This window comes from Paralichthys olivaceus, chromosome 12, assembly GCF_024713975.1.
Source record: "Paralichthys olivaceus isolate ysfri-2021 chromosome 12, ASM2471397v2, whole genome shotgun sequence".
In the NCBI taxonomy this organism is placed as follows: Eukaryota; Metazoa; Chordata; class Actinopteri; order Pleuronectiformes; family Paralichthyidae; genus Paralichthys; species Paralichthys olivaceus.
In genome coordinates, this window is record NC_091104.1 from 14,948,003 (window position 1) to 14,967,225 (window position 19,223).

Genomic DNA, 19,223 nt, shown 5'->3' on the forward strand with positions numbered 1-19,223 from the left:
TTGGGATGTACTGCACTGTATGTTGCCATGGTAACTTCTAATGCCTAAATATAGCTCCCTGAAAGGGCTTAATTAAACTTGACTGTGATGTAGATTTGTCACCGAAGTTTATAGCCGAGAAACTGTGTAGTGACAGGTAATATCAGAGGAACCTGATTGGAGACTAAAAGACGATCAAAAGCATAAATCCTTTGAGATTTAAGTCAACAACACATATTTAACTTTGTGCAACGATGTATTCTTTATTTTTAGGTGAGTGTGGTGTCTGATCCAGGACGCCGTGGGCAGCACAACACGCTCAGCCCGTTCCCCAGCCCCTTCAGGAGCCCGTTCCGCAGCCCCCTGCGCTGCAGCCCCTTTAAAAACCTGGGTCACGCCACGGGACACTGTGCCCTGGATCTGGATTGTGATGATGACGACATGAACCTCGGTTGCTTCATCCTCATGTTTGACCTCATCCTGAAGCAGGTGACCTTATTGTACTGATGAGAAATAACAAAACACATTTCAAGTGAGGGATGGTGATAATATTCATAAAATATATAAAAAAGACTTGGTTGGTTTCTAGATATTTTTATTTTTATGAGAGTAGGAGATACCCTAATACAAATCCTGCAATACTGTATTATATCACCAAAGCATATCCAAGGGTGTATCGTAAATATGCAAATATGCACCATACGTAGTTGACCCATAAAAATAAAAGTGAAACAGTGCAATGACAACAGTGCCCACAGGTAAGACCTTGACATTTGTAGATCACGCTCCACTTTTTGTTTTTACTGTTGTCTCCCCCGGCTGTCCCAGATGGAGCTCCAAGATGACGGTGTGATGCTGGGTCTCGACAGCAGCCTTGGGAAGGATATTGTGGGCATTATCAACAACGTCTTCCAGGCTCCGTGGGGGGGCTCACACACCTGCCAGAAGGATGAGAAGGCCCTAGAGTGTAGCCTGTGCCAATCCAGCATCTTGTGCTACCAGCTGGGATGTGAGCTCCTTGAGAGGTTGACCCCCCGGGAAGAGATACGCCTGGTGGTGAGACACACAGCATGAAATTTATGCACCAAATATAAACGAGTCCTGTGTGTTAGACATTAATGCCACGTGGTTATCCTGTCCCAAACCAAAGCATCACAAGCACCTCTGTGTTCCAGGCTCAGCCAATGTTGTTGTGGTATAAAGTATTTTCATATTTGTTTTTATGAACTTAAAAAAATGTAATTACTGATGATGAAAACTGAAAAAATTGAAAAATATGAAGGGGATGTTTTGACGTTTCATTCTCCTGCAGGAACCCACGGACAGTCTGGAGGAAACTCTGCTCCTGCCACAGATGGATTTCTGCATCGCGGCAGAGATTGGGAGTGAGGAAGGGGACAACCCAAGTGGCACACACACTGACAACCCCAGTAACCACTCTCCTGATGATGCTCGTATGTCCTGAAACTAAAATAATAAAATAATATATATAAAATAAGGAATTCTTCCACCTCTTGGGAATTTGACAAATATGGTTTCTCAATCTGAACTTTTCAATGCATTTAAAGGAGTGACTTTTTTGAGAAATTCCGATTTCTTTGTGTTCTAGTTGATATCACTCTTATGATACAGTAAACATGTTGCTGGAGCCAGAGGGCAGTTAGCTTAGCACAGACTGGACTCTGGGTGAATCAGCAAATCTGGCTCTTTCCAAAGTAACAGAGTCTGTCTACCAGCACCTGTATCGCTCACCATGTTATATTTCTTAAGAATGTAAAGCTGCCGGTGGCTTTTTACTGCTCCACAATTGAGAGCATCCTATCATACTGCATCACAGTATGGTGTGCGGGCTGCTCAGCAGCGGACAAGCTTTACAGAGGGTTATAAACACAGCACAAACTAGAATGGCACTCAGTGGAGCACAGCAACTGGAATGTTGATTTATTTCAAACACTACGGCCTTTTTTCTTCCAGCAATGAAGAATAACTCTGACAAGAAATTCTCCTACCAGCAGCTCCCTGTGTCACTGAAGCTCATATACACCATCCTACAGGTACTTCTTAATAAGTGAATAAGAAAAACTGAGGCACTAACATGATGCCAGCATTCAGGAATGTTTTTTTGAGATTTCCTGTGGCCCACTGTGACTCAGTGTCTCCTTCATATTCAGGAAATGTCCAAATTTGAGGAGCCTGACATCTTGTTCAACATGCTGAACTGTCTGAAGATCCTGTGTCTCCATGGAGAGTGTTTGTACCTTGCCAGCAAGGATCACCCCCAGTTTCTGGCCTACATCCAGGAGAAGATGCTCATCCCCTGGTGTGTGCTCACAACTCCCCTTCTGTCATCGAAAAAAAAGATCATTGGATGGAAATATCTCTGTGCAGCTGTTGATTTATGCAACTTGTTGATGGTCTATTGTTCATTTGTCCATTTTGGCCTTTCTGTGTTTCAGTCTGTGGTCCATGTTGAAGTCAGAGTTTTGCCAGTTAGCCTCCCTGGCTGTACCCCAGCTGCTGCACGCCCTCTCTTTATCCAACGGGGCCGACATCTTCTGGAACCTGATCAACTCAAACTTCAACAGCAAAGACTGGAAAATACGATTTGAAGCAGGTGAGAGACAGAGCATAGGTTATTTATGCTGTTTTCAGACATGCACTGAACTCATGTCCGAGTCAGTTGCTTCACACATTAGTTTGGGTTTATCCTGCCAGTCCCTGAGCAAAATGTCAGCAGATTGTCCGAGTGAGCCCATGTCAGAATAAAACAGGATTATTAGTACAATTCACAGCCAGTGACGGGGCCAATATGTTTTGATGCAAAACTGAAAACAAACAAAGAATACAAATATCTCAATATTAAATCTCAAAATGTACAGACAATTGGGTCCAGACATTTTCTGGAGTTTATGTCTGAAAGTGTCTTTATTTTAATGTGTAGGATTATTTAAAATATATCTGACATCTGCAGCTGCTGACATCTTTATGATCATTAACTGCATGTATCCTCATATTAAACAAGCTCATTATGATGTGAATAAATCAGCCTCAGTCAGTTTTTAATTCTCATTGTTAATGATGTGATTGTCGTTGTATGAATGAATTGATAGAGGGCAACCCCGGAATGTTTATGTAATATGTTCCCTAAACCGTTTTCTGCCTGGTCAAATCTCCCTCTTGTGTTGTCATGGTTACCATTTGGCTCTAACAGGCAGCAATAGGGAATTGTAGGATTAATAAGGTTTTCTCGCCTCGTGATTGGAGAGTAGCGGTGTGACCTTGAGACAGAGGCAGAGGACAGGCTCCATGTATGGATGGAAGGGAAGCTGTAGAGCAACTGGATTGATGGTTGATCAAAATACACCGTCGATTTTTTTAAAGGTTATTATTAGCCTATTGTGGATATAAATACTTGAGGAGATTCAGTTCATCTATCGGTCTGTGAAATGTCAGGTGGAAACGCTGTGATATATCATGAACACGAGAATGTATCATACTTTTATTATTATTTTAAATCCTTCTTATTATCGTTCAAACAGATCATTTTACCGTGGTTGTTGTGAATCATGCAAACATTTAGATTTCTGTGGCTTTCACTGCTGTGGCATGATCTTTTCGCTCCCACACTGACACCTAGTGGTTCACACTTGTCAACACTGAGTGGGTGAGAATTGATGGATTTCAGAGGAAAGTGTCTATTTTTAGATCCTTATCTCGGTCATGATAAATAAAGCCAACAATTACAGGATGGAATTAGAGGAATGAATATTATATTTTTTCATTTCAGACACAGACATTATATAAATGCTGACAAAATGCTAATTGACACACCCATACATGTACATTTTGCCATGACAAATATGATGACATAAACTCACTAATCTTCATTAGTGATCGCATCGCTGGGTCTGTTTATGATATCATGGTAATTAAGGGAGGACGTCTGGCAGCTCAGCTTCCTCATCTTATTGAGTAATCTGTCTTTGTTACTGACAATCTTTCACTTTCACTGATTTTTCCTCCCAGTTGAGAAGGTAGCGGTGCTCTGTCGGTTCCTGGACATTGGCGCAGTGACAAAAAACCACCTGCTGAAGTATTCGCTGGCCCACGCTTTCTGTTGCTTCCTGGCATCTGTGGAGGACGTCAACCCAGCCGTGGCCACCAGAGCTCGACTGCTGCTGGACACCATAAAGAGGCCGGCCCTGCAGGTGACCTGCTCACAGTCATAGTCCTAAATCTCTTGTAGTGTGTTGGTGTCCCAAATTAGTGTGAAATGGGTAAATATACAGTTAAACATATTTAATGCATTAACATATATTTTGGTAATATTAACATATTTTTCAGCTCTGTCTGTTAAAAGGTCAAATTTAACACAGAACATGCACCTATATATAGTGCCTATGAGCTCATGCTTACTTTACTTTACTTAGAATAGTATACATAGAACATTTATAATATTGTAATTAAGAAATATCAGAGTAAAAGTAAATTAATTGGTTAATTTATTTAATTTCACTACAACGTAGCTTTAATGTAGTTTTTAACATTTTAATTACCATTTATTGATACCTGCTGTTTCATGTGCATATTAATGTTTAAAATGATTTGCACTGCAGATATGTGTGAAGAAAACCATTTTTAATCCTGAAATAAGGAACCAAACACAATGTTTCAAAGCCATGGTTGTTTATGAAATCTAAACCAAAAATACAAAGGATAAATATTGTATTTCTAATTTAACACAAGATAGAGACTGGAACCATCTAATATTTGGCAGGAGTTGATGAATTCTTGGTTATAAAACCCTTTGTGCTTTGTAGGGCTTGTGTCTGTGCCTGGACTTCCAGTTTGACACTGTCGTGAGGGATCGACCAGTCATCCTCAGCAAACTCCTGCTGCTACACTTCCTGAAGAAAGATATTCCTGCCCTCAGCTGGGAGTTTTTTGTCAACCGCTTTGAAACTTTATCTCTGGAGGCCCAGTTACACCTGGACTGCAACAAGGAGTTCCCTTTCCCTACAAGTGTGTATTCTCTATGTCTCCAGTCTCCAATCCCCAGTTTTACACAAGCTCTTCTTTCATTTTTTTTATTTTGTAACCATTCTTTTTGCAGCCATCACAGCTGTGAGAACCAATGTGGCCAACCTCAGCGATGCGGCAATGTGGAAGATTCGTCGGGCCCGTTTTGCCAGGAATCGGCAAAAGAGTGTGCGCTCTCTTCGTGACAGTGTGAAGGGAGGCCCTGCTGAGTCCAAACGGGCGTTTTCGCTCCCGGAGTCACTGAGCAACCGAATTCGTGAGTAGCACAGATCAGCTGAGAGTTGATTCTGTCAGTTTGAGTCTTAACCGGTGTCACTTTCACTCAGTCTGTGGTCAAACAGTGTTTGCAAATACCTTTTAAAATGTGTTTAAATGCCTCATTCATGGCATTAACTTGAACTCATAGAGGCAAATGTATCTTAAAGTACATTTAATGTCCCTTCCTGTTTAAAGTCTGACATGATTCAGCCTATTTTCTTACATTTGTTGGGGAAACTGATTTTTCTATTTTTTATTTCATTCAATCACTCGATCTAATCTTATTTGTATAGCCCATATTCACAAATCACAATTTGTCTCATAGGGCTTAACAAGGTGCAACGTCCTCTGTCCTTAACCTTATTTGCAAACACAACTCGATCAAGGTCTGGTCTCATTCTCCTAATGTTTCTCTCCTCACTCGTTTGTTCCTGACATTTGTTTGAAAAAGTCATTCATTTTATATCTGGCTCTGCACAGCAGGCTGTCTGAGCTTCTGGGACATGTTTCATCTTATATATTTGTGATACTTTCAATCTTAGGTGCTGTGTAGTTTTGGACATGTGTTCGTGCATGTGAAGCTCAGACATGTGTCCTGTGCTTCCTCCCCTGTACATTCTCCTAAATTGTGTTCTTCATATGTGGTTTTTAGCTCTAAGGCTTACGAGGCAAGAGCAGTCTGCCCCGACTCTGGGAGATATGATAGAGAAAGTCCTGCCAGGTAAATAACAATCCAGATCGGAGACATTTACTTTTCATAATCTCATCGTATTGGAAGGAAAAGTTTCTCTATTTCTATAAACAAAGTCATGAAGATGTGAAATGAAACATGAAAAAGCAATGTTTGCTCAGTAGTAACAGACATTGTTTTTTCATCCTGATGTCAGACTAGTTCTGACACAGGACAGAGTGAAAAGAAAACAGGCCTTCTGACAGCAGCAGGTCATGTTTGGTGTTTACCCCGTTTACATATTCCACTGATGTATGTACCTCCACCTCTTTTGACAGAGAAGTGGAGAGGATGTGTTGACTCCATCTCTGTGTTGTTAACCCCCTCCCTCCCTGCTCCTTCACCTTCCCTCTCCCCCATTCTGTCTGCAGCACGTCTCCACCCTCACTTTAACCCTGACGCTTCAGCCTCTCTCATAGGCCAGACGCCGTCCCCCAAGGACGATTCAACCATCAAAGACCTGCTTCCAGAGGACGCCGGCATAGACCACCAGACTGTTCACCAGCTCATCATGGTGCTCATGAAATTTATGGCCAAAGACAAGAGCAGCGCAGAGGCCGACATTGGCAGTGCCAAGGCTTTCAATACGGTGAAGCGTCACCTGTATGTGCTGCTGGGATATGACCAACAGGAGGGCTGCTTCATGATCGCACCGCAGAAGATGCGCATCTCCACCTGCTTCAACGCCTTCATCGCTGGAATCGCACAAGTGACTGAAATAAGACTCACTATCACTTTCACATTCTGTGTTGCTGGAGCTTTACCCACACTGTTAAATGGCTTACTTTAAGGAGTTTTCTGTTATAATCGGCATACAAATGAACTGTAATTCTCCTTCCTTCAGGTGATGGACTACAACATTAGTCTGGGGAAGCAGCTGCTCCCTCTTGTGGTCCAGGTGTTGAAGTACTGCACATGTCCCCAGCTGAGACACTATTTCCAGCAGCCGCCTCGATGCTCTCTGTGGGCGCTGAAGCCTCACATCAGACAGATGTGGCTCAAAGCCCTGCTAGTCATCCTCTATAAGGTACTGTTTGAATTATTATGTGGACGGGATATTCATCGAGTCTCATTTATTAACATACAACAACATATTTTCCTTAAATCTGCAGTTTGATTTACAAAGTACAACATATTCTGTTATGTGCAGTACCCCTACAGAGACATGGATGGCAGTAAAATTGTCCTCCACCTAATCCACATCACCATCAACACACTCAACGCCCAGTATCACAGCTGTCGTCCTCACGCCACCGCAGGACCCCTCTACAGCGACAACTCCAACATGAGCCGCTACAGTGAGAAGGAAAAAGGTGAAAGAAACAATCAGTGTTGTCTATAGACTTATAATCTGCTGTATAAACTAGAACAAGCTTAATATGCAGTCTAGTGATCAGCGGTGGAGGAAGAACTCAAATGTTCCAATAAAGAGACAAAAATGTGCTCAAGTAAAAATACCACATTAATGTTTTCACTGCAGTCAAATTAAGTGCTTGCTTTTCAAAACATGGATTGAAATTGGAACCAAACTTTATCTAAATGGATTCACCATGTAGACAAAAAATCATAATAAGATAAGAAATAATAACTTAGTCAAGTTTACATACTGTCTACTACATAAACGCTTTGCTGATGTACATTTTTTTCTCCATTTTAGAGGAGGACAGTGTATTTGATGAGTCAGACGTCCATGACACTCCAACCGGTGCTGCTAACAAGGAGTCACAGACCTTCTTCGCCCGACTAAAAAGGATCGGTGGCAGCAAGTCTGTGAAATACCAGCCGGTGGAGCTGAATGCCAAAAAAAGTAAGAAGCATTTTGAATTCAAGTGTGGTTTTACAGATCATCGATTGAAGCTTTTACGCTACAGCATATTTTTTTTAGTTGCAGGAGGTTTGTTTCTTTCACTGGGATAAAGTTTCTTTTATTTTTCTTCAGGTGAAATTGAGCTGTCAGAGTACCGTGAGGCCAGCGCCCTTCAGGACAGCATCCTGCACTGTGTGAGGGAGGAGAGCACCAGGAAGAAGCGGCTGCAGGCCATGCACAAGCAGAAGTCTCTGGACATCTCCAACACAGACTCCATCCTCTTTAATCTCAACGAGCACAGACGCAAGTCATGCATCGATCGCTGTGACATGCAGGTTCCCCCCGTAGTCCTGCCTCCTTCTTCGGCCATGTCCCACAGCAGACATCATGGGAAAGGATCCTCTGATGGCTCTTCGGTGCGGGCGGAGGCCAACGATGCTGTGGACCGGCGAGGCTCCCGAGGCGGCCATTCAGACATCTCCAAACCTGTCATCCCAGAGGTCCGTCTCAGCTGCATGGAGACCTTTGAGGACAAGTTGGACCAGAGCTCCTTGATGGGGTCAGCTTTGGGAAAAGAGGACCAGGACCTCATTGACCTATCTTCTGACTGCACCTCGATTCCAGAGAAACACTCACTGCTCTCGATGTCCGACAGCGACTCCTTGGTGTTTGAACAATTGCCTCCACTGAGGATCGTGGAGAGTGATGAGGAATTTGACCTGAACACCATCTTGAGCTCCAAGTTCAACGGGAGCCCAAAGGTCTCTGCTTCCCCTGCGAGCAGTAACACCCTCCGCATGTCTCCCTTGGTTCAGGTGAGTGTGGAGGACTGCTCCAGCGAAAAAAAACCCCCAGGCATTCTGGTAGGAGAGGGAGGCTCAGAGCAGCTGCTTGTGGAAAAGAAGCTAAACCGTGTGACTCCCAGCACCTCTTTGGATCTTCCTGACCGACTGGATAATGTCTGCCATGAAAGCCCCATGACGCTAAAGCAGAAAAGAGACCTGCTGAGGAAGACCCCACATGTCCCTGACACCTCATTAGACGACACATTCGTGGTCTTTGAAGAGCTGAGGACCGGGACAAGTCCCTCTGGTAGGACCATCTTCTTGGACATCCCAGAAGACAAAGCAGAGCCTCTGTCCTCACCAGAGAAGAGCAAGAGTATCAGCAACGATGAGGAAGAGTACGGTGACGATGAAGATGATGACGACATGGGGGATGATGCAGACAGTGACCCCAAACCCGACAATGCAGACGACAATGAAGAGGCAGAATTTAAAATCCAGATTGTTCCCCGACAACGGAAGCAGAGGAAGATAGCGGTCAGCGCCATCCAGAGGGAATACCTGGACATCTCATTCAACACGTTCGATAAGCTCGGTGGTGAGCAGGTTACAGAAACAGGTAAGAGGAAGGGATTAGATCAGGATGAGATGAAAGTAGTCAGTGCTGATTGAGTAATCTTGTTGCAAATTGCGACTTTACCAATGCACTGATAATATTATGTAAGTTTCAAGGTGTCCAAATATTTTCAGGGGATATCTAAGAGTTGAGAAGACTTAGTCAATACAGCTTATATTCATAATAAGCTAAAAAAGTTAAACCCTGTGATAAACTTTAGTGATTTTAAATAAAATCACCAATCAAGAACCACAAAAACGTTTTGTAGGTTTTAGGGGATTTACTACAAACAGTGCGTACTCTACAGAAAAGCATCACCAGACTCAAAAAACGCCTGTTATCAAAATGTTAGTCTGCAGTTACACTAGACTACTGCACTGTTATAATGTTGCATTGACAACATTTGTCTTGACGTTTGCTGTTATTGTTTTGAACATTCTACCGTGGCTCCATCCACCAGTTGCTTCTGCCTGGATCTTGCTCCAAATGTGCAAGATGGCAGTGTTTGTATTTGGGATATTTTGCCTTCATTTACCAGAGAGTGGCAGGAAATGAAGATGCGTCGTCCATCTTTATGAAGTCTAGGATAGGAACTAAAACAAACACAAACTGTTTTTTCTTCTTTTAGATCTCGGGATTTGCCCTGCATTGGAAATGCACTTCAGAACATGTGCATGTCCTCTTTACCCAATTTACCACTTGTAATGTCCTGTGGTGTGTTTTCTATCTATGTTCCCATTACACAAACACGCACACCAAGTACGTCAACTGAGAAAACACTTTGAAGTAGCTTAAAGGAAGCTGAAGAGCAAGGCAGAATTTGATCTCATGCAAATCAGTATAAACTGCAAACAGTGATTTTAATTTGAACTTTGATTAAATTAGCACTAAATAGACGAAAACTAATCTCCTCCTGGTGGTAGACCTTTCTACAAACATTGCTGCTAATTATTATTGGATAACATCAGGCATATAACGGCATATATTCTGATGCCAGTGCCCCGCCCATCATTCACCCATATTGCCTTGCAGATCACAAAGTTCTGTCTACATTGGAAAAGCCACGAGAATCTGCCTCAGCCCCAACGCTTGAAGCTGCTATGCCTGAAACGAGCCATCGCTCTTCAGTATCAAGTAGGATGCAAATATTTCATTACATATGAACTTCAATCAGACTTACTTTTAATTGTGTGCAGTCAAATATGCTTTATCACCTGTAGTTGCTGGATGTTTCTCTGCAAATTACTTTATACATCTTCATATTGGAGCTGGAAATGTTCAATAAATATCGCATAATATCATTATTGACTTTCATAAATCCAAAAGAAATTCTAGGAACCAATGATTGTTTTCTAATTAGTTTCCCAATAAAATATTGTTATAATGATTTAGTTCCTCAGAAAACTGAGCTAAATATTTGAATGAACACAAATGACAGTGACCATCTCTTTCTATGTGAGTGTCTTTCCATGTAACCCATACACACACTTGTTTTTGGGGAAGCTGGAATGAGTTTTGCTGGTATTTTAATCCAGATGTTTTCCTCTGTGTCCGACCTTCAGCTCAGTACCGTCAGGTGAAGCGAGGCTCTCTGGGCGCTCTGACCATGAGCCAGCTCATGAAGCGACAGCTGGAGCATCAATCCAGCGCTCCTCACAACATCAGCACCTGGGAAACGGGTCAGTTGCTTTAGACTTGAATTTATTCCATATGAATAATGAATAAATCTAATGAAGAATAGCAGAACATTGAGAATGAGCCTATGTTTATAAATGTGGGAGCAAAAAGCATTTGATCCAGTAGATTGCCCCCACTGGCAGCCACGACACAGTGGCAGCGGCTGTTATCTTATGGTGCAACTGTGACCAATAAAGGGTCAAATTGTTATTCTGGGTTTTTGCTAAGAGTCTGGCAACATTACTTTTGTCTCACTCAATGGCGCATTATTACTTTTTGAGTAGATTTTATGGACTGTCTCTGTTGCCCCATAAGATAACATTGTAGCCACTGCTGGCTTGTTGCAGCTGCCGGCATAGAGATGACCTACTTGAGTGAATTCAAAGGTTTTTGTACCAGGTACCATCATTGGCACAGCCACATTTATAAACACAGGGCCTAGGTTTAAAAATACTGGAATTGTAAGATTAGAAGTAATGCACATAGATACTCATTGACCTTATTCAATAGCCAAGTCTTACCAAATGCCTGTGGCTCTTTTTTTCATCACTGATATTCTTCTTCTTCAGGTCCCACGAAAACCAGCCTGCTCTCTGCACCAAGCACAGTGAGCATGTTCGTCCCTGCGCCTGAGGAGTTCATTGACGAGCAGCCCACCACAATGTCTGATAGGTGAGTGAATGAGACGATAGCTGTTCGTGAGTTGAAACAAGTCATCTTCATGCTTAGATTGGTCCATATGTGTTTCCACGTGTTGTCCCAGGTGTCGGGACTGTGCGGCTGTGCTGGAGGAGTATGACGAGGAGACGCTCGGCCTCGCTGTGGTCGTCCTCTCCATGTTCGTCCACCTCAGCCCTGATTTGGCTGCTCCAATGCTCCTCGACATCATGCAGTCTGTGGGCAGGTATGCAGCCACACAGCAATTCACCGTTAAATGAAGTTTCATGACTCACCCACAGAACTCATGCATAATTCATCCTCATCCACTTCTTCTTTCAGGTTGGCATCCAGTGCCAATTTTTCTGGACAAGCTGAGAGGTATGAGACGTTACAGCCGTCACACCAGTGCGCTCAGATGTTCACTGTGAGTTTAAAAATACATGTGAGGAGTGAGTGCCTGTCCGACTCAGACATTCTCCCCCTGTGGTGTTTTGCAGCATGTTGATCCCAGGGAATGTAGCAGGTGTAGCCAAGCAGTTCCTGCGCTGTATGTTTCACCAGCTGGCCCCGAATGGCATCTTGCCCCAACTCTTCCAGAGTAACATTAAAGGTCTGTTCATCCGACTTTCTGATTTTCTTCACATTTAATTACATTTGTATATTTTACAACTTAATATGTTCTCACTGGAAATACTAGCAGCTTCATTCTGTTTATGTCTATCCTTTTTCCTGTGCAGATGGAAGTTTTCTGCGAACACTTGCATCTTCCCTGATAGATTTCAATGAACTCAGCTCAGTTGCGGCCCTCAACATGTTACTCGAGGTAGGCTTTTCCATCATGTCTCTGTGGTGAGTAGTTAAACCAGCAGGAGGAGCTCTTGTCAAAGCAGTGGCCTCTGTGGCTCCTGCTACATGTAGAGCATAAGCACATCTACAAACAACAAATCACCAGAGCGTTCAAGAAAACCTGCCCTACCCTGCACCACTGTAAAAGTTGATTGTTGTTTTAAAGTTAAATAAAAGACGACTAAGAAGCCACTGATGTGTGAACCCATCCGAGCAATCATCTGTGCCTCAGTGCCCTATATCCCCTACACTCATCATGTACATTGTGATTGATCATGACTGAACGATCGGTTAAATGGAAATATCTTCGCTCATAGAGTTTCATTATATAAGGTCGTTGTGGTTAATGCCTCTGTGCCCCCCTTCAGGGCTTGAACAACAAGAAGAGTCTGCCAGCAGGGGGCACAATGCTGCACTGTCTGGAAAACATTGCCACCTTCATGGAAGCTCTCCCCATGGACTCTCCCAGCAACCTGTGGACAACCATCTGCAACCAGTTCCAGACCTTCCTCACTAAACTGCCCTCCGTGCTCCCTCTGAAGGTAGATATCGGCTCTGACGTCCACTTAGTCATGGTCTGATATGGTTTAATGTGATTATAGCTGCAGGAAAAGCATCTAACTGTGTGCCCTTGTTGGGTTCAATAGGACATAGGCTTAAAATTGTAATTGATTTGAGTCTTGGAGGTCAAATTAATGTACGCCGATCAATTTATCACTGCAGGTGAATTTTTTAAAACATCTGTATGTTTCAATAGTGCCCTATGGATTCCAGCCTGAGGATTATCATTTGTCTGTTGAAAATCCCGACCACAAACGCAACTCGGGTAAGATCAGGGCAGGGTTTTACATACTGATTTGGCCAAATCCTGGTCTTGAATGAATGATATCTTCTTTTCTTTTTCCATTCTGCAGAGTCTCCTGGAGCCCTTCTCAAAGTTGCTGAGTTTTGTCATCCAGTATGGCATGTTCAGTCTCTCCTACCTCGTAGAACTGTGTGGACTATGTTACAAAGCCTTCAACAAGGTATTTTTCCTTTTTGTTTGTTTTTATTCATGAAGCATTTTCTGTTATTTATTATGAAATAAATGTTGATTGAATAATGTAATGGCTTTAGAATAATGACACCACCAGCATTTAAATTGTTTCCTTAAAGGCTTCGCTCTCATTATCAAATCCTCTCTTCCACCAGGAACAGATTTTCACAGATAAAGATAGTGGCATGATTTAAGACCCAAATGCCATTGTGCTACCAAAACAAGAGCGTAGTGCATTTGTTTTCCCTGGTAGGCTTCCCCAACTTGCAGATATTGTGTCTTTGTGTCCTGTTTTGTTGGTAGTTGCTTCACTGTAAAAATAAATGGTTAAATATTGTTAAAATCTTCAGAGATTTTTTAAATGCAGATACAAACATTACAATTACACACATTCAGCAGTAAAATGTAAATTTTTCATAGAATTCAATATAATTAAGCAATCAATAATTCTAGTATAAAAATCTATAATTTGGATTGGAATAGATTGCAACTTTTATTTAATAGTTATTATTTTTAATGAGAAAAATAATTACATTTCTGTGAAATAACTTTTTTTTTAGAGTTTTTTCCTACTGAGGAAAAGGGAAAGTGTAGAGTTTTGTATGTTGGAATAAAACACGTGCTGACGTGTGGTGTTTATTCAGACCTGGAAGAGTTAAAGCTTTTAAACTAATCTGCAGCGTTAAAAATGTTGAGCTCCTGTTTGCAGGCCTTCCCACTCATCACTCTTTCAGTGCTACACCTACTTCCCTGACTCTCCAGTCAGCCAGAATTGTGCCTATGTGTCACAGATGATTAAGTAGGCAATCAGCCTGTATTGATTAACATGATTAGTTGGTGTGCTCGGGCCGGGGATGTATGGTGTGTTTCAGAGTGGCTGTCTCAGACGGAGATGGAGCCAGGGCTGTCAGCACCGTTCGGCCAGATGGATCCTCAGTCCTCCACCACTGTCAACACTGCATGCTTTATGTCTCCTGCAGTATTGATTTTCTACACCCTCTTTAATTCCTCAACGTATAATATCCGCTTTTCAAAACCCGGAGTCACTATGAGCAATTGCTTTTGGAACCTGTCCTGTGCAGTTGTTATATGGCGAGGTGAGCTTTCTGGGAAGCAAACCTCCCCTGAGGTCAGCTTTTAAGGACACAAATTCAGGTTTTCCTGCACTGAATAAAGTTTGTCACAGCACACACCATTTGTCACAGCGGCACCACACAAATGGGACCGGGTCCTCTGCCTTAAGCGCCACCTTTGATTTGCTATTTACCGAAGGGACAAGCTCCATTAACCTTTAATTATGAGAGTGCCAGGTTACAGGTACACGCAATAAAATCCCACACGGTGTGAAAATGTCAGAAGCGGCTTCACATTCCGTGGAAGCGCGGGAGCATGTGCCTGCGCCTAACATGAGCAAACACGACTGCATAGAGCAAGAGATGGGCAAAGTGGAAGCCAGAAGATGACAGTGTGGTTTGTAAACAGGCAGCTGGGCTTTGTGTGGAAGGGATGAACAAAGAGAGCAGCCTGTCCTCAGGGAGGGAGAAGGCAGCCTGACAGCCTCATCTGAGCTGCCTGGGACTCTGGGAGGAGAGATCTGGACTGGCCTAAATCTACTCCTCAGCTCCACTATTCTGTCTATTCTCTGTCTCCCTCCCTCCCTCCCTCCCTCCCTCCTGGCTGCCTGTCCTTCCCCCTCTATTCAGGCTACAGAGTTTGTGCTCCCCTCGCAGCATGAGTAAGGCAGAGTGATAATAGAAAAAGGCAGTCTTGCTGCATCAGTACATTTACTCCACTCTCTATCTCCTCGCATCCAGGAGAGAGATAAGTTCTACATGTCCCGCATTGTGGTGTTAGAGCTTCTGCAGGCTCTCAAGTTCAAGTCTCCTCTGCCCGACACAAACTTGTTACTGCTGGTCCAGGTAAAAAAAAAAAAGTCTTTATGTTCATCACAAACAAAATAAATGGCAGCGTTCTTTCCTACATTAAATTCAACAACTCACAAACATGTGAATTTGTCAGTTTGTTTGTGCAGATATCGGCACACGTCTGGCAGAATCCACCATCATCCAGAAGCACATGATCCTGACGCTGCCGGGGGTGAGACTCGAGTGGCTTTGTGTTTGGATTATATTAAAATCAGCCTTGTAAAACAGCAGGAAATAAAGACGCAACGCAGTGTGACTCCTCCTGAAGGATAAACTGCCTTTGTTCTCCATAGTGCACGACTGCAGCAATGGAATGCATGAGGCAATACATAAGCGAGCTTCTGGACTTCATTGCAGACATGCACACGCTAACCAAACTCAAAGTAAGTCTTGTTCTTCATGTGAGCACCACACGGTTTGTTGCATTTTATCATATGTTTTTAACAACCTTTAGCATCCTGTGTTTTTTTTAGCATCATCGTTCTCTTATCCAAAATCTGTGTTTCAGAGCCATATGAAGGCTTGCTGTCAACCGCTGCATGAGGACACTTTCGGGGGAAACCTGAAAGTGGGCTTGGCACAAGTTGCCGCCATGGAGATCAGCAAAGGCAATCACCGTGACAACAAAGCCGTGGTGCGGTATCTGCCCTGGCTTTATCATCCTCCATCCACCATGCAACAAGGGTGAGAATTCAAAACCACAGACAAGTTCAGTGATGGATCCATGACTTAAAACGAGAGGTTTGCCCATGTTACATTCAGTAAAACATATTTTCTCACTTATCTGTAATGTATCTTTCCTGGGAGGTAATTGTGGTTTCATTTTCCTACAGTTTGAGAGGTCTGATTAAATTGAATTTGGTTTGTGGTATTTCCAGAATTCAACAGAACCATCTTGTCCGTGGTCAATATCCCCTCAGCTCTGAAAAACTCCAAGACTGTGCAAAAAACTATTTTCATTTGAGCAAAAACAGAAAAGCATTAGCAGATATGTCTGATTTGAAAACCTACACACTACCACGAATCAAAATGACTGAACATAATACCATCAAAATTAAGTGAGAAAATGTGTAGCTAATGAGATCTTGTGTATTATCCTGAGAAATACAAGAAAAGTATTTTGGGGCTGATTTGACATTTTTTATAAATTTTTAATTTTTCTCTGCAGGCCAAAAGAATTCATCGAGTGTGTGTCCCACATCCGCCAGCTGTCCTGGCTCCTTTTGGGCTCTTTGACGCACTGTGCCCTGCACCAGGGCTCCACCTCCTGCATGCCCATCCCTCTCGACGCCGGCTCCCACATCGCAGATCATCTCATTGTCATCCTCATTGGTTTCCCAGAGCAGTCCAAGGTCTGGCACATACATATCTCTTCTAATGATCTCACCTAAGATGCATTAATATGATCTACAGTATAACCACCTCACTGGCCCTTTTCTTTATTTCCTTCTTGACCTCCTCCAGACATCGGTGCTACACATGTGCTCCCTGTTCCACGCCTTCATGTTCGCCCAGCTGTGGACCATCTACTGCGAGCAGGCGGCCGCGGCTCCGTCCCTGCAGAACCAGAACCAGACAGAGTTTTCCTCCAGCGCCATCCTCACCGGTCTCGAGTTCTGGAGTCGGGTTACACCCAGTATCCTGCAGCTCATGGCCCACAATAAAGTTGTGAGTGTGCCCTCTCCTTCACCAATAGGGATATAGCTAAGCTAAGCTAGCTGATGTATGTGACTGATTATAGGTATTCATTTTATATAGATATAAAGCTAATTAATTCCTTTTGAGTTGTAGCCTACATGAATGTTAATTTTGATCGTTTTCCATCAGATGGTGGAGATGGTGTGTCTTCATGTCATCAGTCTGATGGAAGCCCTGCAGGAGTGTAACTCCACCATATTCGTCAAGGTTTGTTATAACTCCAGTATTTTGGTCCCCATTTGCTAAATTGCAATCATGCTAACAATTAGCCTAACACAACGTCATGTTCATTCCTCTCTTTAGTTAATTCCTATGTGGCTACCCATGATTCAGTCAAACCTCAAGGTAAGGCCTTCAAAAAGCTCCCTGCCATTTTTGATACAGATGAATAACAATCAAGTAAAAATCTACTTGCGATGATTTCAAATCAAGTCGTTGTCATCTTCCCTCCTTCCTTCATTAGCATTTATCTGCGGGGCTTCAGTTGCGTCTCCAGGCCATCCAGAACAGGGTGAACCACCAGTGTCTGCAGGGCCAGGCGTCCGGAGCCCCTCCGTTCGCCCTGCGCAAGTGGCTGCAGTGCACCCAGTTCAAGATGGCTCAGGTGGAAATCCAGTCGTCGGAGGCTGCCTCACAGTTCTACCCCATGTGACCTCTTCTCTGGTCACATCGGAGTCGTCTGGGTCCTTGGACCTGCGTGTATCTGCTCTGACGGAAACCTCTGACCAAAAAAAAAAGACTTACGCAAACGGATGCTGTGTGCGATTCATTTGGGCTGAATCGTTCAGCACCTTTAGTATATCTGTACAGTAAATCTATGCTATTTTGAAGTACTAGCACGGGAGCTGAAGATCCAAGGTTTGTAGGCTCGTGTTGGATAACTGTATCAGGTGCCTAACTGTTGTGTTCAACAGATCTGAAGAGTCACCAGATGACTGAGAGAATTTCTATACACCCATGTTTGTAACAGTGAGGGTCTGAAAGCAAACGTTTGTTGAACCTTAGATATGATCACTCTGTAACATTCAGATTCTATTACTTTTTAAGTTGGTTGAAAGCTGAATAATAAAAGTATGAGTTTTTTCTAAACGCTGAGGCAAAGTCATTTGACAAAATTCAAATGTGACATTTACTGCCCTTCAATGTCCCGGCTGACGTGGAAAATGTCCAGTTTACCATATTGCAGATGGCAGAGCGATAAAATCAGTTATGTGATTTTTTTTTTTTTTTTTTACTCTTCTGGACGAGAAACTGAAGCTCAGGTGTCTCCGGGAAAAAATAACATGCCATGCATTACCCAGCTCCGGTCTGAGATCCTTGTCAGACTGTCAGTCACGCTGCCTCTCGCCATCAGGGCTCAAATCGATCAGGGGCCAATCTGAGTTGCAGCAGCGGCTTTATAACTCGATAAGGTGGAGCCAGACATTGGAGGTAAACAAGACTATTTCGGTTGTGTGTCACCCCCCCCCCCCCTGTTCCAAAGTGGAAAGCCCCCCCCATAAACACACACACACACACACACACCCACTCCTTCTCCATCCCACATCATTGGCAGCAGCGAAACAGATTGGCCCACGCATATACCAAGCAAACACAATTACCTTTGGCCTAATGTGGTTTGTTGTGATTAAGTATTGTTGTGAGGTCTAACCACATTACCACGAAGCTCTCGTCTGAGAATAACAGATGACATGACAGCAGGGCTAGAGAGCCGAACAGCACATTAATCTTTGTTTTGATCCTCACTGCTGCAAGGATTTCATTATCAAGCTTTAAGATGAATTCAATCTGATGACATAAATGTATTCTGCAGGGAGGAATTGGTTTATTGGACAAAAATAAGCCAAATTTGATTTCACCTGTAATTTATTTGAAAAAAAATAGCTGATTAGTCAATGCATGTATGAGAGGTCGTTGAAAGGTGCGTGCCAAATGAATCACTATTGTGATGATATCACACAATGTGACTAATGAACACACACACACACACACAAACACTCCCGGGTGACCCAGAGCCAGCTGAATCAGGCTGCAGTGCCCCTTCTCATCAACCTCTAGTCTTGGCTCATCAAAGAGCCCCTCTCCTGCTGGGTGTGTGTGTGTGTGTGTGTGTGTGTGTGTGTGAGAGCGAGCAAGTGAGTATTAAAGTGATGGTGGATGCAGGTG

At 43.2% G+C, this 19,223-nt stretch overlaps 1 protein-coding gene across 9 annotated transcripts in view; it reads left to right on the plus strand.

Moving 5' to 3' along the window:
- LOC109627821 (unc-79 homolog, NALCN channel complex subunit) overlaps positions 1-18,146 on the plus strand; it is a 32,590-nt gene extending 14,444 nt beyond the window's left edge. For 4 of the 9 annotated variants that reach the window (XM_020084627.2, XM_069536312.1, XM_069536317.1 and 1 more), the window contains 34 exons: positions 253-468; positions 808-1,035; positions 1,292-1,433; positions 1,954-2,033; positions 2,151-2,299; positions 2,436-2,593; positions 4,006-4,187; positions 4,800-5,001; positions 5,093-5,275; positions 5,930-5,998; positions 6,379-6,716; positions 6,852-7,034; positions 7,158-7,320; positions 7,665-7,814; positions 7,947-9,218; positions 10,248-10,349; positions 10,778-10,894; positions 11,462-11,564; positions 11,656-11,796; positions 11,892-11,930; positions 12,050-12,162; positions 12,290-12,375; positions 12,767-12,940; positions 13,156-13,224; positions 13,313-13,423; positions 15,249-15,353; positions 15,454-15,531; positions 15,653-15,742; positions 15,868-16,043; positions 16,528-16,711; positions 16,824-17,027; positions 17,187-17,264; positions 17,361-17,402; positions 17,521-18,146. In XM_020084627.2, coding sequence (XP_019940186.2) covers positions 253-468; positions 808-1,035; positions 1,292-1,433; positions 1,954-2,033; positions 2,151-2,299; positions 2,436-2,593; positions 4,006-4,187; positions 4,800-5,001; positions 5,093-5,275; positions 5,930-5,998; positions 6,379-6,716; positions 6,852-7,034; positions 7,158-7,320; positions 7,665-7,814; positions 7,947-9,218; positions 10,248-10,349; positions 10,778-10,894; positions 11,462-11,564; positions 11,656-11,796; positions 11,892-11,930; positions 12,050-12,162; positions 12,290-12,375; positions 12,767-12,940; positions 13,156-13,224; positions 13,313-13,423; positions 15,249-15,353; positions 15,454-15,531; positions 15,653-15,742; positions 15,868-16,043; positions 16,528-16,711; positions 16,824-17,027; positions 17,187-17,264; positions 17,361-17,402; positions 17,521-17,709 — 5,916 coding nt within the window. In that variant the 3' untranslated portion in view covers positions 17,710-18,146. The remainder of the gene's footprint in view (positions 1-252; positions 469-807; positions 1,036-1,291; positions 1,434-1,953; positions 2,034-2,150; positions 2,300-2,435; positions 2,594-4,005; positions 4,188-4,799; positions 5,002-5,092; positions 5,276-5,929; positions 5,999-6,378; positions 6,717-6,851; positions 7,035-7,157; positions 7,321-7,664; positions 7,815-7,946; positions 9,219-10,247; positions 10,350-10,777; positions 10,895-11,461; positions 11,565-11,655; positions 11,797-11,891; positions 11,931-12,049; positions 12,163-12,289; positions 12,376-12,766; positions 12,941-13,155; positions 13,225-13,312; positions 13,424-15,248; positions 15,354-15,453; positions 15,532-15,652; positions 15,743-15,867; positions 16,044-16,527; positions 16,712-16,823; positions 17,028-17,186; positions 17,265-17,360; positions 17,403-17,520) is intronic. The other 5 variants (XM_020084628.2, XM_069536314.1, XM_069536313.1 and 2 more) reach the window with 5 other exon arrangements.
- The last annotated feature ends 1,077 nt before the right edge of the window (positions 18,147-19,223 follow it).